This window comes from Nyctereutes procyonoides, unplaced genomic scaffold, assembly GCF_905146905.1.
Source record: "Nyctereutes procyonoides isolate TBG_1078 unplaced genomic scaffold, NYPRO_anot_genome, whole genome shotgun sequence".
In the NCBI taxonomy this organism is placed as follows: domain Eukaryota; kingdom Metazoa; phylum Chordata; class Mammalia; order Carnivora; family Canidae; genus Nyctereutes; species Nyctereutes procyonoides.
This window is the reverse complement of record NW_026575140.1, coordinates 81053067-81069214: the sequence shown is the minus strand read 5'-3', so window position 1 is coordinate 81069214 and position 16148 is coordinate 81053067. Positions and strand designations below refer to the sequence as shown.

Below are 16148 nucleotides of genomic sequence, written 5' to 3'. Positions count from 1 at the left end.
CTTCCCCCCAGCCCCGCCCCTGGCTTCAAGCAGTCCTGCCCATGTGGCCCCCGAAACATCTGCTTCCCACATGACAAGATGTCAGCAAGACCAGAGAATTTCCATAGGAATATAGAGGGTCGGAACGGGTGAGTTTCATCTGACAAATAAATTCAAATGCGAAAGTTGCGAAGTTGTTCGGGCTCTAACTGTTGCCCGTGCCCCAATACCTGTGACGTTTCCGCGTACCGGCTTGTTTTGATGTTAATTCTGATGTGTGCCCTTCGCTAAAGCAATCCTGGGATAACTGGTTTCCTGGCGGCACCACCTCCACCTCCTACCCGTGTCTGCATAATCCGGCATCGACTCCCTGTACTGCTGACTAATGAACCTGGACAAAAGAACCACATCTCTTTCCGTTTTCTGACTGGAATCGTGAGATTTGGAGGAGCGTCTCTGCAAAACTCGCAAACCGAGACCGAGCTATGACCTCTCCGTGGTGCTGAAGCGAGACTGCCCAGCACTGTTTGCTCACTCTCGGGCACCGCATTTGTTTTGAGGTTATCAAATTCCTCTTAAGACTCCACATGTGGATTCTAATAGCAAATTTCTTTTTTTATTATCTCGCAATGGCAACTTCCTACTAATTTAAGTAGGTATAAAATCGGGCCAGGTTCTTAAATGTTAGTTTTCATATAAGGATAGCAGACATTTGAAAAACCGCTTTTCCGTTATTTTATTGCACTAGAATTTATCCTTTTATTCTTGTGTCACCATAGGCCCCAGAGTCTGCTTTGTCGGAGGTAGAGAAGTGGTGGCCAGACTGGAAAACGTTAGGCGGATTTCGGCGTGGAGACTGCGCCTCCGTCGCTTGGAACTACATTTCCCACCAGGGTGGACTACATTTCCCATGAGACTCTGGGCGCGCCCGCGCGCGCGCGCGCGCGCGCGCGCAAGACACAAAATGACAGCTTCCTGTCTCGCGAAAAGCTGCGTGGTGGGCCACGGGAAGGTAAGTAAGGGAATTTGGGGATGAATTATTTTCTGGGTTATACAAAGAGGAACGGATAATTGGACAAATAGCTGGACGGGCTTCCCCCTCCCCCCTTCCCATACCTCGCCCTGCCCTTCAGAGCCCTGATGGGAGGAAGCGGCATCTTGTATCTGCCGCTGCTTGAAGCTCCTGGCGGAAACGCACAGCAGGAGGAACTTAGTAATTGGGTTCTTAGCGGGCCCTTGGGCTCGAGGTCTCTGCTGCCTCCGAACAATGTGCTCATAACACCAAACACTACCAGAGGTCAGGATTCCAGTAGTATGCGGGGAGGGAGGCGTGGCGACTTTCTTCAGGTTGTGTGGGGGCTTGGATTCCGCTGTTAATGCTCGTAGTGCGCGGCTCCTGGCCCTTCGGCCCTTCCTCCTCCTTCCTCTCTGGCTTAAAATGAAGTTTATCATGGAAAATGCTTTCTAGTGCTCCACTAGTTACCAGTATTTCGAGATTTAAATCCTTGAACTTCAGGAAACGTGTTGGAACTCCAGCGGTAGGTAGCCGACTCTGCGTGGGGTCGGCGCTCAGCCACACCCCGGCTCCCTCGGGGCGACTCGGCAGCCCGTCTCCAGGGTCAGGTCCGCTCGGGGCTGCTGGGCTGGAGGAAGCGCCGTGCCGACGAGTCTCGGCCTCAAGTCCTCCATCTGCCGCAAACCTTACCTGCTGAAACCCTTTGGACCAAGTCTTTGGTCAAATAAGCGTTGAACTCGGTAATCCCCGGAAACTTCTTGCGTTGGGCTTTGAGATGGAGCCAAGTCTTTGGTTTAACTTGCGTATAAAAATGCCATATGGTTTTAAAGTAGTTTTTTTGTTTGTTTTTAAAGAGAGGAGTTATAAAAAACTACCTTTGATCCCACTATGGTTTTGATTTTTCCTTTTGCTTTGTTGTGTACGTGCACGCGACTGTGATCATATTATATAGTTTACAACCTGTTTCATTTAATTTGCAGTTTTCCATTAGCTTCCCACTATTTTCAGTGGCTAATATTCTATTTAATCATTTCACTGTTGGATAGTTTGCAGTTTTTACTTATTTGCAGTGAGCGTATCCTACATCTATCTTTGAGTCAATGATTCTTTCCTGATAAATGCCTCACTGTGGAATTGGATGAATGTTGTAGCTTAAATATTATGGAGAAAATATATTTTAGCAGATAGTACTGGTCACAGTTACTCATTTCTACATTACATAGCTGTTTTCCCTTGAATAAGTCAACTATTTCTGCTGTCACTGTAATGGCTTCAAATGCTAAAACTGACAAACTCCAGATTTTAGATGTCCCTCACTGGATTAGAAGTATCAAGAATAGATCCAATATAAAGTGAACAGAATTAGCATTTTGGTCTGTACCCAAATATGCCAGTTTCATTTTGGGATTTGTGTTTACATCTAGTTCCAGAGGTTCGTAGTTTTTTGGGTTTTTTTTTTTTTGTTTTTTTTTTTTTTTGAGATTTTATTCATGAGAGAGAGAGAGAGGCGGAGACACAGGCAGAGGGAGAAGCAGGCCCCATGCAGGGAGCCCGACGCTGAACTCAATCCAGGGTCTCCAGGATCAGGCCCTGGGCCCGAAGGTGGTGCTAAACCGCTGAGCCACCTGGGCTGCCCAGGTGTTCTATTTCTGAGTGGGAATAGCCTTCAAGTGACAGGCATAATTTCTAAGAAAATCTCAGTGGCAAATTATTAAAAAAGCGTGGTAGTCTAGAAGTGACAATTAGAGGGCAGTAAATTACTGAAGTATTTCTGAAATGCAGCTTGGGTTAGACTCCTTTATGTCATATAATACTGTTATTGAGGGTCTATTAAAAAGCACTTACATTTTCTGTATTTATTGTGTTCCTTTAGTAATGGAGATATGTTGTTACTTTTCTTCCTTTAGGATTATATACATAAAGGACAGTTTTTTTGTTCCTTTCCTGTGGCTCTCATTATTTAAGTGGTGAGAGTATGATGGGGAGCAATGACTGGAGGCAAGTCATAACCCAGTTCTGAGATCATCTTAACTTTGGGAAGTATTAGTAAGTAAAAATAAGGTCAAGTCCACAAAACCCCAATTCTTTAATGAATAAGCTTAATGCCCAGCAACTTTAAAAACAGCAGTTCACATTGGCCAAAGGTTAAAAATATAGAACAGAAACAGTGCTGACAAAGTAGAAAGACTAGGTCTGTTTTTTTTCTTTCTGGCCTTATTTCTCTTGCAGCTAGTAGATTTGAGAGTGGTAATTTGGAAGTGAAGTGGTATTTGATTACCAATGTGATATAGACCCAGGAAAGACCAATGGTGGGTGAAGTCCTTACTGTATAATGTTCCATGGGCTTGCAAGTTAGTTGTTTCTATTTAAATAGAGGACAGAGATAAAGAACCAGATTACCCTCAAACAATCCCATAAAAGAGGTTAAAAAATACTTAAGAAGGAAAAAGAGGGAAAGGAAGCTTCCTGGGCATGACTCCATTTGCAAGGTCACAACGAACACCCCAACGAAGGGCAGATCTTTTCTTCTCAGTTGGCACCAGGTAATTGTTTGGAACATATATGTGCTGAGGTTTGGCCTGGGGTTCTGGTCGCGAAAGCATCTGCTCTCGGACACCCCAGCGTAACTCCTTTCTATGATCTTCACCAGGTAACCTCATCGAGTCCCAGTCTCTTTTGTACTCAAAGTATCGGGCTACCCGGTCTACCTTGCCCCGATTTCGGCTTAACTGGTCCAGCCTTGGGAGAATAAAGGACTTGGGTCTGCTGGCAACCATCAGGTCTTGTTCATAAGCTGGAGGGCCCATTCCTTCTCTTCGTAGATAACAAATGAGCTGATCTTGAGAAATTCCTTGGTATTCATGTGGTAGGGTAAGTTTCTGTGGAATGTCATCTGGGGAGTCCATGTCTTCTTGGAACTGTAGACTCATAAGCTTTTGTCTTAAGTCCCAGAGATCCATATCACTTTCTGTACCAGACTCTGATTCACTGATAATCGACTCATCTGTCACTAATACTTCCCCATCTGGCTTCTTCCGCAACACCTTTCTCTTCATCACTGGCTTTCGGAGTCTCTGGGAAGGCTCAGAGACTGTTACTGAAGTGGCATTACTTTCTACGTGTGGGTACTGCAGTTGCACAGGAAGAGCAAGTCGCTTTCCTGGGGTTACTGAAGCTTTACTGTAGGGATCATACTGGATAGACCGGGCATCTCTCCTGACATCTCCCTCACCCTGCCCTGCACAGATGTGGGTAAAAGCTGTAGCAGCTGCCAACATTCGTTCTTCTGGATCCATATTAGCCCATTTTTGTCCACTGGGCCGCATGAGTTCCTCCATTGCTTCCCCTCCACTGTAGGACCTTCTGCAAGAAAAAAATACTCATCAGTTTTCTGGTAATTCCCAGCTCATAAATTGTTCATTCCCTTTTGTGTACTATTTTATTGTAGTTACACAGAGAAAGAATGGCTAAGGCAATCATAAATGTAATAGTTATATAATAAAATACAGTTTATAATACAGAGTAGTATGGTAGCAGTTTGGAGGAACATTAACTCAGCTCCAGAGAATCCATCATCTGCTTTCATTTCCACTCTTATTTGCTCTCACTTTTTTTTTTTAAAGATTTTATTTATTTGAGAGAGAGCGCGAACAAGTGAGCATGCACATGAGCACGCACAAGCAGTGGAGTAGGGGTGGAAGGGGAGAGGGAGAAGCAGACTCCCTGCTGAGAGCCTGATGTGGGGCTTGATCCCAGGACCCTGAGATCATGACCTGAGCCAAAGGCAGTTGCTTAACCAATGAGCCACCCAGATGCTCCTTGCTCCCACCTTCTAATGGCTGGTAGTTCCTGCTACCTTTAGTAGTCCTACGACAGTACAGGTGGTTCTGGCATTAAAAAAAGCTTGTGACTTAGGGCACCTGGATGGTTCAGCCAGTCAAGTGTCTGACTCTTGGTTTTGGCTTAGGTCATGATCTCAGTGGATCATGAGATTGAGCCCCATGTCTGGCAGAGTCAGTCAGCTTGAGATTCTCTGTCTCTGCACTCTCCCCTCCCCACTTATGCTTTCTCTCTCCCAAATAAATAAAATCTTAAAAAAATAATAAACCACCTTGTGACTATATGATATGGTATGTGATATGGGGCTTAACGCTTAATGGACATTACACAACTCAAGAGTGGCAGTTTGTATATCTAGGATTGTCCTATGTGCTTAACATTTATCAGTTCATGTATCCTTATTATCTTCTTTCAACAGATGAGTAACATGAGGCAAAAGGGGTTAAATAACAAGCCCAAGATTACAAGCTAGTAAGTCATGGAATTGGAAGTCTAACTCAGGCAATCTGGCTTCAGAGTCCTTGCTTTTAACTGTGAGAGTGACTTAATTCCAAAACCATCACAAAAGCAGTGATAGGCATATAAACACTCCTATGCTTAAGAAATTTTTTGTTAAATATTTGAGAGAGCGCCCATATGTGTGCTCACAAGTGGAAAGGAGGAGGGGAAGGGACAAGCAGACTCTGTGCTGAGCATGGAGCCCAATACTAGTTTCCTGACTGGATCTGGGATAGGTATTATCTACTGTCCACCATTTCCTGTATCCCTACAATTTTTCTTTTTAAACTGAAAAACTAGTACATGTGCATGGTAATTAAAAAAAAAAAAGACTGTCGACATATTAGTTTCAGGTGTACATTTGACAAGTTTATAGGTCATGCTAAGTTCACAAGTGTAGCTGCTATCACCATAAGATGCTATTACAGTACCACTGACTTCATGCCCTATGCTGTAGTGCACATAATTTTAAGGATCTCCCCTCCCCCTACCAAATCTCACTCTCAAAGGCAGTTTCTTACACTTTCTCTAGTAATTTTCCATATTCATATGCGTATTTTTATACCCTAAGGGAGCATATTATACAACTCTTCTGAACTTTAGTCCTGGTGATCCAGCTGTATCAGCACATATTGACTGACTTCATTTTGTTTAAAGTCGCACACAACTCTGACGTATGGATATGTTCCTGATTTAATTCACCTTACAGTCTTGTTAAAAACGTTACAAGTATCTTTTGAATTTTTAAAAGATGAGAGTATATACTTGTGTAAGCATATATATGTGTATATTACATTTCTAGAAATGCAGTAGGTCAAAAGATGTGTGTGCTCAATTTGATAGCTGCTGTCAAATGCCCTCTGCCCTCTGAAGAAGCTGCACTGATGGTGTCTTCAGAGCTTGTTTCTTCATTCCCTCTTCACAGTGGTATACTAGTACACCTTCTCTGCAGTCAGCTTGGTAAACAGTTCCCAACTTAAATGCCACTGAGTAGACATGAACTTTTCATATATGTATGTAAGCTTTTTTTCCTCTTTTTTGTGTGAAATGCTTTTCCTTTCCCATTTACCTCTCAGATTGTTGAACTTTTTCTTATTGATCCTTACATTAAAGCTGATGCATATATTCATAAAATACTTATAGAGCAAGCAAATTACCCTTTGCCATAAGTATTTTTCTTCCAAGTTTGTTGTTTACCTTTTATTTTTTGCTGGTACAAACTTTCCATTTTAGGCAGTCACTTTTTTTTTTTTTTTTTTTGGTTTTCTACAGTATCTTATTTAGAAATGCCTTTTCCATTCCAAGACTATAAAAAAAGGTTTTCTTCTAGTACTTTTAAAGTTTTTTTTTTAATTTAAACTTTTAATCTATCATAGATATAAGAAACTCTCAAAGGCCAAAAGCTAAACAAGTTACCAAGAATTAGGTAACATGACCTTAGAACAGATTTGGAGACAATCCAGAACTAAAGTGACCACCAGTCACAGATTGTCTAGTACTGTCCCAGTTCTAAGGATGTGGTATGTCGATCCCCATGTTTTTGAAATATGACAGGAATTTCAACATCTTAATTAAATTTTCTAGACTGACTCTTCTAACTGCTAGAGGTACAGAACATAAATTTGACTTTAAAAAAGGACCATGATGCTTAATTACCTTTTTTCTGCCATCAAAACTACTTAGAGTGGGAAAGTCTGGACTTCAGGCTCTATTTCCAATATGAAATACAGTCATTGGCAAGTTTCATCAATCAGGCCAGCCTCTACTGTACCACCTTTAAGACAGAACTGTTAGATGTTAGGACAAACAAGCCACTGATTTTATCTGACATGTCGAAAAAGCAGAAGAGCAGACATATATATTCCATATGAACAGATTTTATGATTCAAAAGATTGGACAAGCGTAATAGTCAAAAGGAAATGCTTTAAGGAAGATATAACAGTAATCAATCCTTAAATCATCTTAGCTAATAAAGAAGAGAAAAATGGGATCTATAGACATTTCCCCTAAATTCTGACTGAATTTTAACAATGCTAGCTAATGCTTGTCTCCCTGAATGGAAGCAAAATATATCTTTTAGGCATTAAATTAAATCTTAGGTACTATTTGCACATAATGGAATGATACTGACATCAACCAAAGTAATCTGCATTGAAATTGTTGTATCCTTTTAGTCTCTTTTCAGATAGAGTGGACCTATATGATTCCTTTATTCCTGGGGTTGGTTGTCTTATCATGGCTGAAAATGACACAGATAGACTCCAAATTGAGAAACTCCTGAAGAGAGTACAAGAACTGGAAGAGGAGGTACAAAGACTTAAAAAAGAACAGGCCAACAACAAAGACTCAAACGCGAGAGAAAATTCTTTAGGAGCCAGAAAAGCTAAGCGTGCATTTGATTTCAGTGCTCATGGCCGAAGACATGTAGCCCTAAAGATAGCCTATCTGGGCTGGGGATACCAGGGCTTTGCCAGTCAGGAAAACACAAACAATACAATCGAAGAGAAACTGTTTGATGCTCTAACCAAGACTCGACTAGTAGAAAGCAGACAGACCTCCAACTACCACCGGTGTGGGCGAACAGACAAAGGAGTTAGTGCCTTTGGACAGGTAAGGGCCACTATACAGTTTCTCAAAGCAAGCGATACCAATATATGCACATGTTAAGAATTCCGATTGTGTCTCCAAACTTCTTTCTTTAATTCCACAGGTGATTTCTCTTGACCTCCGTTCTCACTTTCTGGAGGGCAGCACTTCGGAGGATTCTAATTTAAAGAATGAAGTCAACGATGTTGCTAAAGAGATTCGCTATACCCACATTCTCAATCGGGTGCTCCCTCCAGACATCCGTGTACTGGCCTGGGCTCCTGTGGAACCTAGCTTCAGTGCTAGGTTCAGCTGTCTGGAGCGGACTTACCGCTATTTTTTCCCTCTTGCTGATTTAGACATTGTAACCATGAACTACGCAGCTCAGAAGTATGTTGGCACACATGATTTTAGGAACTTATGTAAAATGGATGTAGCCAATGGAGTGATTAATTTTCAGAGGACTGTTCTATTTGCTCAAGTAGAGCTAGTGGGCCAGAGCCTGGATAAAGAGCAATGGCAAGAACCTTTCCAGTTATGTCAGTTTGAAGTGGTTGGCCAGGCATTCCTTTACCATCAAGTCCGCTGTATGATGGCTATTCTTTTTCTGATTGGCCAAGGAATGGAGAAGCCAGAGATTATTGATGAACTGCTGAACATAGAGAAAAACCCCCAGAAACCTCAGTACAGGTAAGTTAAAAACAACCAAAAAACCCCAAAGTGACTGTTGCCTTTACATTGTTTTTAATTAAATACTTTAATTAAAGGTTAACATATCTTCCTCTCCTAACAATTGTCTAATTAACTAGGTCACTTATTTTGTCTTCATGAAGCATTTACTCTAACTTGTAGAATGCTATGAACATCAAGGAGGGCTACCTTTTTCTTGTCTCATTGTTCTGTCTCATTAGTAAGAAACAGGTGTTTGGACCAGGCCCCTTAATAAAATAACATTCATTTTTTTTCCCATGAATTTATGTTGAGAGGTATTATTGTTAAGTTCTGGTGAAGTTTAAAGGTAAGCATTCAAACTATTAAATCTTCCTTTATATTACCGAGTAGTCATAACTATCATACTTTGAATTTTTCCTAATTTTCAGTGTCTGAAATGGTAGGAAAGATGGGAAGAATAGACTTTTCTTTTGAGAGCTGGCTGAGGTCAGATAAACCAACAATTCATTCCTAAGCAGTAAAATCTAGTTTTTACTTCATATCATGCAAAATTAACAAGTTTGGAAAAATGTAAAGAATAATTTTATAGCATTATGGTTGAGGCAAGTCATCTCACTTTTGGGTGACCTGTTACCCTTGAAATGTAGCCTAATATAGATCAAGTTTAACTAGCTGATCCATAGTTTTTGGTTTTTTTCTTATTTTTGGTTGTTCAAGGTTAGGGATCAGTTTTTTATTTTCTTATCTGTTACCCAATACTGACAAAGTTTTCCCCTCCTTTTAACCCAACTACCCCCTGACCTTGTTCCTAAAAAACTGTTGGATGGCTGCTGTGTATTTTCATACTCTGTTTTTCATCTCTTTTTCTCTCTAGTATGGCCGTAGAATTTCCTCTAGTCTTGTATGACTGTAAGTTTGAAAATGTCAAGTGGATTTATGACCGGGAGGTTCAGGAGTTCAATGTCACTCATCTACAACAACTATGGGCTAATCATGCTGTTAAAACTCACATGTTGTATAGCATGCTACAAGGACTGGACTCTGTTGCAGTGCCCTGTGGGACAGGTATGACAGGAAAATCCTAGGATACAATTATTTACTAGAACCAAAGCTATAGAGAGTATGGGGGAGGTAGATTTATATAAAGTTTGGAGGTGATTCTACGGTAGTAAAGTAATATTTGATTGTATATATTATAGGACCAAAGATGGATGGAGTAACAGAATGGAGAAATGTTAAGCCTTCTGTCATAAAGCAGACCAGTGCCTTTGTAGAAGGAGTGAAAATGCGCACATACAAACCCCTAATGGATCGTCCTAAATGCGAAGGATTAGAATCCCGGATCCAGCATTTTGTACGTAGAGGACGCATCGAGCACCCACTTTCGTTCCATGAGGAAGGGTCAAAAACCAAAAGGGACTGTAATGATACAATGGAGGAAGAAAATACTCTTTTGGAGAAACCAACAAAGAGAGTCTGTGTTGATACAGAAATTAGAAGCATCAGTTAACCATAACAGGATCTAGAAGGGAACCAACTAGCTAGTGGTAGGGGTATAGAAAAGAAATTTAAGATAATATGTACTTCAAGAAATCCTAAAATTCAGATGATCAGTTCTTAAAAAAGAAAAAAAAAAACCCAAAAAACCAAAAGTCCCCCCAAAACCCAAAGACCATTAAGCCCTATAAAGGAAGTTCCAGCTTAAATAAGAGTTCAGATGTTCTCATTCCTCCCCAAAAGGATTAAGAGATGGAAGAAGCAAAAAGCAATTGTGAAACGGAGAGTTGTTTACATATACATGTGCCTTGTGTTCAAATTAAATTAAAGCCTGATCCTGCAAGTGTCTAATTTGTTATGCTGTCTTTTTAAAAAGCAAATGAGATATTCACTACTCATCTGAATTCTTATAAAGAGCTTTGCCTTGGTTTATTATTTTTAAAGATTTTATTTACTTATTCATGAGAGACAAAGAGAGAGACACAGGCAGAGGGAGAAGCAGGGAGCCTGATGTGGGACTGGATCCCAGGACTCCAGGATCATGCCCTGGGCCGAAGGCAGGCACTCAACCACTGAACCACCCAGGCGTCCCTGAGTGTATTATTTTTTTAAGAGAGAAATTAAAAATAAGAAATTTAGTCAGTTAAATATCTGGTACATTGGTTTATGCAAGGCACAATACTACCTGAAAATGACCTACCTGAATAAAAGCACAGCATCTCTTACAAAGCTTATCAGTCTAGTGCTGTGAGCCACAAGTGGTCTCGGTTACACAGTCATCTTTCTCTTTTTTTTTTTTTTTTAAAGATTTATTTAAGAAAGAGCACATGAGCAGGGGGGAGGGACAGAGGGAGAAGGAGAAGGAGACTCCCTGCTGAGCAGGGACCTGATGTGGACCTTGATCCCAAGATTCTGAGACTGAGATCATGACCTAGGCCGAAGGCAGACACTTAAAGGACTAAGCCCACCCAGGTGCCCCCATCATTTTCTTCTTCACAACCTTTTACATATGTAAAAAACATTCTTAGCTTTATTCACGAGCCATATAAAAATAGGCTTAAAAATAGGAGTTTACAACCTCCTGATGTAGTGGTTTAAGGAAAGCTCTTAGAAAGAGGAGGTTTCCAAGCTAAATCTTGTCAGGTTTCCAAGCTAAATCTTGTAGAACAAGTGGGAGCTAGTTAAAGAGGGGATAAAGAAATACATTTTAGTGTGTCCAAGGCAGAAGATGCAGTTTGTATAAAGCGTTAGAGATTTAGCAGCATTTGAATGCAGATAATTGTAAACAAAGGAATATGGCTTGACCCTGACAAGAGCCTAGTTTAGAAAAGGAAGCAAGGGTCATGTTTGTAGATTCCTGAAGGCCTTCCTAAGATTTTATTTTGAGAAGCCACTGGGGGCAGGGAGGGGAGGGGAAGCCAGGATCGTGTAGCAAAAATATTGCTCTGGGATTGCTCTGGGTTTGGTGTGGATTGGAAAAGGGCAAGACAGTGGGCCCAGTTAGGAGGCTGTCAGAGTAATCAAGGAATTAGATGATGATGGCTTAGACTAGATTTGTAGTAAGGGGGATGGAAAGAAGATGAATTTGAAACCAAGAAAAGAGCAGCAACAGGGTTTTATGGTGAGGTTCAAAAGTAGGGAGGCTTTCAGGGTAATATCTAGGTTTCAGACTGAAGCACATCTGAGACACAAAGGACAGGAAAATGAAGTGGGGCTTTGTTCTCAAAGATTATAAGTAACCCTCAAAATATTATTACTTAACACCAATATTTATTCAAAAGAATTCAAAGTTCTTTTAAATGAGGTATTAGCTTTTATAGTAATTAAAATAATAAATACCAAATGAACTCAGACCTTCTGCCTCAATAACAATCTTCATCACTACGGAGTGTAATACTTCTGTACATTTATGAAACAATTATACTATATGTTTGAGATCCAAAGTTTTACTTAACAATCAACAAATAGTTTTGTTTCTACTTAGGCTCCAAACCCCTGGGATACAAATATGGTGTATATCTTCAAGCTGCTAGCTAAGACAACATATGGGGCAATTACAAACAATGTTAATATATAAAGAGTAAACTGATCTTGTGTAAGTGCTATAGAAGCTTAGCAGCGTGTGGCAAAGAAACAAGACTTTACCGAAGAAGTTCCAGGTTTAGGATGTAAAACCGTATAAGAAAAGTGAAGTGACCTTGCAGTACTGAAGAAAATACACAATAGCTTTCACATTCTAACAGAGTAGGAACTGGACAAGGTCCTCATTTTAGAAATAGGAAAACAGTGGTACAAAACAACTAAGGTTTATTCTTAATAGCCAATTGCACAATCCAGGTCATCTGGATTTTTTTTTTTTAAGATTTTATTTATCCATTCATGAGAGACACAGAGAGAGAGCGAGAGGCGCAGAGGCACAGGCAGAGGGAGAAGCAGGCTCTATGTAGGGAGCCTGATGTGAGACTCGATCCCAGGACTCCAGGACCACGCCCTGGGCTGAAGGCAGGTGCCAAACCCGCTGAGCCACTCAGGGATCCCCTGGTCATCTGGATTTTGAGTCCTGTCATTGATCTTTGGAACCTGATTTTTCAACATTTCATACTGCCTGAATATTCTTAAAATATTACTTTCTCCTCTAAATTTTATGTAAGGATCCTTTTGTTTTGAGTGTAATGACTGAGTAGAGTATCCTCACTTTCACATGTAAGGACAAACCGAAGCATTCGATTTTTTTCAACTTCTTACCTTATTTCAGTGTACCTCCACTCGCATTAGTTTTCAAGTTAAAGAAAAACCTGGAAAAGAACAGAGTTTATGGAATCACAATTTAAAAAAAATCAACTCTAAAGAAATGATATACAGGACAAAAAAAAAAAAAAAAACCACTAACTGAAAAGCCATGTTTGGGCGATTCTACAGAAGCAAAGGAGTCAGGACAACAGTCTTAGATCTTAAGTAAAATCCTTTGAAGGTTAACTAGATTATACTATCATATATAGTAGAGTAAGCATTTTGTGATACTATTTTTTGGTAGTTGCCATAGATAAACTCAGGACAATTATCATAGATGAAGCAATGATGAATCCCAAAATGCGATTCTGCAAAACTACTTAAGTTATCTGAAGTAATATTTGTTATAAATTTCAGTCTCTGACTCAAGGAAGGGACTAAATAAACATTAGAAGAAAAGTAGGTCTTAGATCTTAGTTTCTTCATTGGCAAAATTTAAGAAATTATTCCAATAGGTGATGAAGTTTAAATGAGATTATACACATTATATATGAATATATAACATTTAATATATATGTAACATTATACATAAATATATATAAATAAAATGGTGTTTTGTGAGGAGTACTAGACCATTTAATTCAATATTCATGCAATACAAAACTACCTACTAAAAATATAAAAGCAGGGACAGAAATGGAACAGGACTCTTTGGGTTAGGAGGATCTCCAACATGAAAACCCAGAGATTTCTTTACAGCATATGTACTATACTACACAGTGATTAACCTGTTGTCTTCTTTGCATTTAAATTACAGCACACTCCCATTCTTTTTCTAGAATGTATGAAGATGGTTATTTGTAAATAAAATATAAACTTAAGTAAAGGCCCATAGGTAACTGTAAATTCTTTCCTTTTAATATAAAAGCCCCTTTACTTAGGGCGAAACTTTCACATAGAAGCTAGAGCAGCTTATATTTTGCAGATTCTGATAGTATTGACCAAAATACCCAATAGTACCTTCTTTCCAAAACTTTTTTGAGCAACTCAGTGTCCCAGGCTTAGTAGTTGCAAGTGAAAGGGTTTTGAGGGTGTTTGGCTTCTAATCATTACAGGGGGGCTACGGTAGAGTCACAACAGATTCCTCTACCTCTGAGGAGGTAAGCATGCAGCTTTAAGAACCACAATGTCACAACAAAACACTGACAAAAGACAACCATAATCCAAAGAGACAACCAACTGGGGAAACACTTTTAACAGGTTCAAAATCACTTAATTCAAATTCTTCTAAAAAGCTATTAAAAGGTACGTCAGAAAAGGGGAAAGACGGATGGCTTACCAAAGAATAATACTCATAGAAAAAGATGTTTAATCTCATTAATAACACAAATAAAAACATTAAGATATCCTTTTAGGTTGGTAAGATTTTTCAGCACCTAGTGCCAATTAGAAGATTTATTAAAATAATAACATTTGATATGTTATTAGAAGGTGGAAGATAAACACTCTTACTGCGTGTTTAACTGTGTTTACAGTGGGTGGGTAAAACTTTGGATCTCAATTTTTCTAGAGGGCAGTTTAGCATTATGAATCACAACGTAAACTGTATCACAATTTCTAAGCCATAACCCACTTCCAAGAATTAGTCTGAGGAGAGATAAACTGAACAAGGATGCAAATGTGTACACAAACATGTAACCATCATGCTATTTTTTATGATGAAAAAACTGGAAAAACAAGTGTCCACCATTAGGGGATTGGTTAAATAATGGATCACACGGGACAACAATTGCAAGAAATACCATGAAGTCATTAAAAATAACGTATACCTATATTTGACAGACAAAATTCTAAGGCATAATCTGCTTTTTTAAGCGAATGCTTTATTATATCTGAAATATACAATTATATAAAAATATTTTCTGAGCAAAATCATGTAAATATATATTCCTAACGAATACATCTGAAGGAAACCCAAATATGAAGTGGGTTGCTTTTTAAATTTAATTCATTTATTTATTTTTTGGGGGGGCTGTTTTTAAATGGTTATCTGACAGGGGCACCCGGGTGGCTCAGTGGTTGAGCATCTGCCTCGGGCTCCGGTCGTGACCCCGGGGTCCTGGGATCTGGGCCCGCAGGGAGCCTGCTTCTCCCTCCACCTGTGTCTCTGCCTCTCGTGAATAAATAAATTAAATCTTCAAAAAAAATAAAAATAAAAAAAGTTATTTGAGGCCGATGGAATAGCTAGTATTTTCTTGCTTTTGTTCTCTATAGGTTCGTACTTCTTGGATCAATTCTAAAAAAAAAACAAGACTGTACTTATAATCAGGGAAAAAAAAGTTTTTTTTGTTTTGTTTTGTTTTTGTTTTTTCCTCCTGGGGGTAGGGCTATAGGGCCCTTGGATTCCCCACGGCCTCCTAGCCGCCCAGGGAGAGGGCTGCACGCAAGGCTGCGGCCACAAGTTCCCCAAGGGCGTCACCGGGGCTGGGAAGGGTCCGGTCCCCGCACCGCCAAGCCCCCGAGCGCCCACCTGGCCGGCGCGTCGGCCTCGGATGCTCGCGGCCCCCCGCCCCGTGCGCCCGCCCCGGCCTCCGCCCGCTTACCGGCCCCGCCGAGGGCCGCTCGCCGCCCCGCGTCCCGCGTCCCGCGTCCCGCCGCCCGGCAGCGCAGCTCCGCAGGCTTCCGTTAGCCCGCAGCTCGCGCAGGCGCACAGCCCGCCCCGCGCCCAGGCCGCAGGCCACCGCCCGCAGCCGCGGTTTGAACCCGAAGAGCGAACCGGCGCCCTCGGCCCCGCCCCCCAGCGCCCTCGGCCCCGCCTCCCAGCCCTCCTATTGGCTCCGAGGGTGAGCGCCTGCCCCGCCGACGTTCTGATTGGTGCTCGTCCTCCCGGGCCTTCGCCCTGGGGCGGGAGGAAGCCCGGGGACTTGAGGCGGCGTCCCTAACTCCGCTGGCGGCCCGCTGGCTGGGTCTGCGGAGGGGCGGCCCCAGCGTTCAGTCCACCTGCGCGGCCTGCGCTTCCGCGCTTCCCTGCTCCGGGCGGCTGCGGGGGAGCGAAGCTTCCGGAGCTCGGAAGCCGCCCCGGGCACCCGCGTCTGCAGCAGGTCGGCCTGGGGTCCGACCCACGCAGCTTCCTTGAAAAGCACGGACGCGCATCGCGCCCCTTCCGTGGCCCTTGCCCAGGCTCTCCGACCGTGACCGTCTCCCGTCCGCGCCGAGGCCCCTGCGTCCTTGCTGCAGCTGCGCCGACCGCCCTGCTGCATGCAAGCACTCGCGGCCTTCCTCCAGAATGCACCTGCCTGCTCCCTTCCCATAGCCTTATTCTTTAAAAAC

At 41.6% G+C, this 16148-nt stretch overlaps 2 protein-coding genes across 9 annotated transcripts; one reads left to right on the top strand and one right to left on the bottom strand.

Annotated features, from left to right (window-relative positions):
- Window positions 1-929: 929 nt before the first annotated feature.
- On the top strand, window positions 930-10439 carry PUS3 (pseudouridine synthase 3). Of its 4 annotated transcripts, XM_055306886.1 has the most exons (6): window positions 959-991; window positions 2902-3040; window positions 7508-7943; window positions 8044-8609; window positions 9466-9656; window positions 9791-10439. In XM_055306886.1, the coding sequence occupies exons 3-6, from the start codon at window positions 7569-7571 to the stop codon at window positions 10099-10101; spliced, it is 1443 nt and encodes a 480-aa protein (XP_055162861.1). In that variant the 5' UTR covers window positions 959-991; window positions 2902-3040; window positions 7508-7568; the 3' UTR covers window positions 10102-10439. The 4 variants fall into 4 exon arrangements, with proteins under 4 accessions (XP_055162859.1, XP_055162861.1, XP_055162860.1 ...); XM_055306884.1 differs by lacking the exon at window positions 2902-3040 and having other exon boundaries at window positions 930-991; XM_055306885.1 differs by lacking the exons at window positions 959-991; window positions 2902-3040 and adding an exon at window positions 3762-3865.
- HYLS1 (HYLS1 centriolar and ciliogenesis associated) lies at window positions 3057-15533 on the bottom strand. Of its 5 annotated transcripts, none has more exons than XM_055306889.1 (4): window positions 15422-15533; window positions 12834-12883; window positions 6989-7119; window positions 3057-4357 (listed from the first exon to the last, which is right to left on the bottom strand). In XM_055306889.1, the coding sequence occupies exons 3-4, from the start codon at window positions 7000-7002 to the stop codon at window positions 3430-3432; spliced, it is 942 nt and encodes a 313-aa protein (XP_055162864.1). In that variant the 5' UTR covers window positions 7003-7119; window positions 12834-12883; window positions 15422-15533; the 3' UTR covers window positions 3057-3429. The 5 variants fall into 5 exon arrangements, with proteins under 5 accessions (XP_055162864.1, XP_055162863.1, XP_055162865.1 ...); XM_055306888.1 differs by having other exon boundaries at window positions 6989-7106; XM_055306890.1 differs by lacking the exon at window positions 6989-7119.
- Between the last annotated feature and the right edge of the window lie 615 nt (window positions 15534-16148).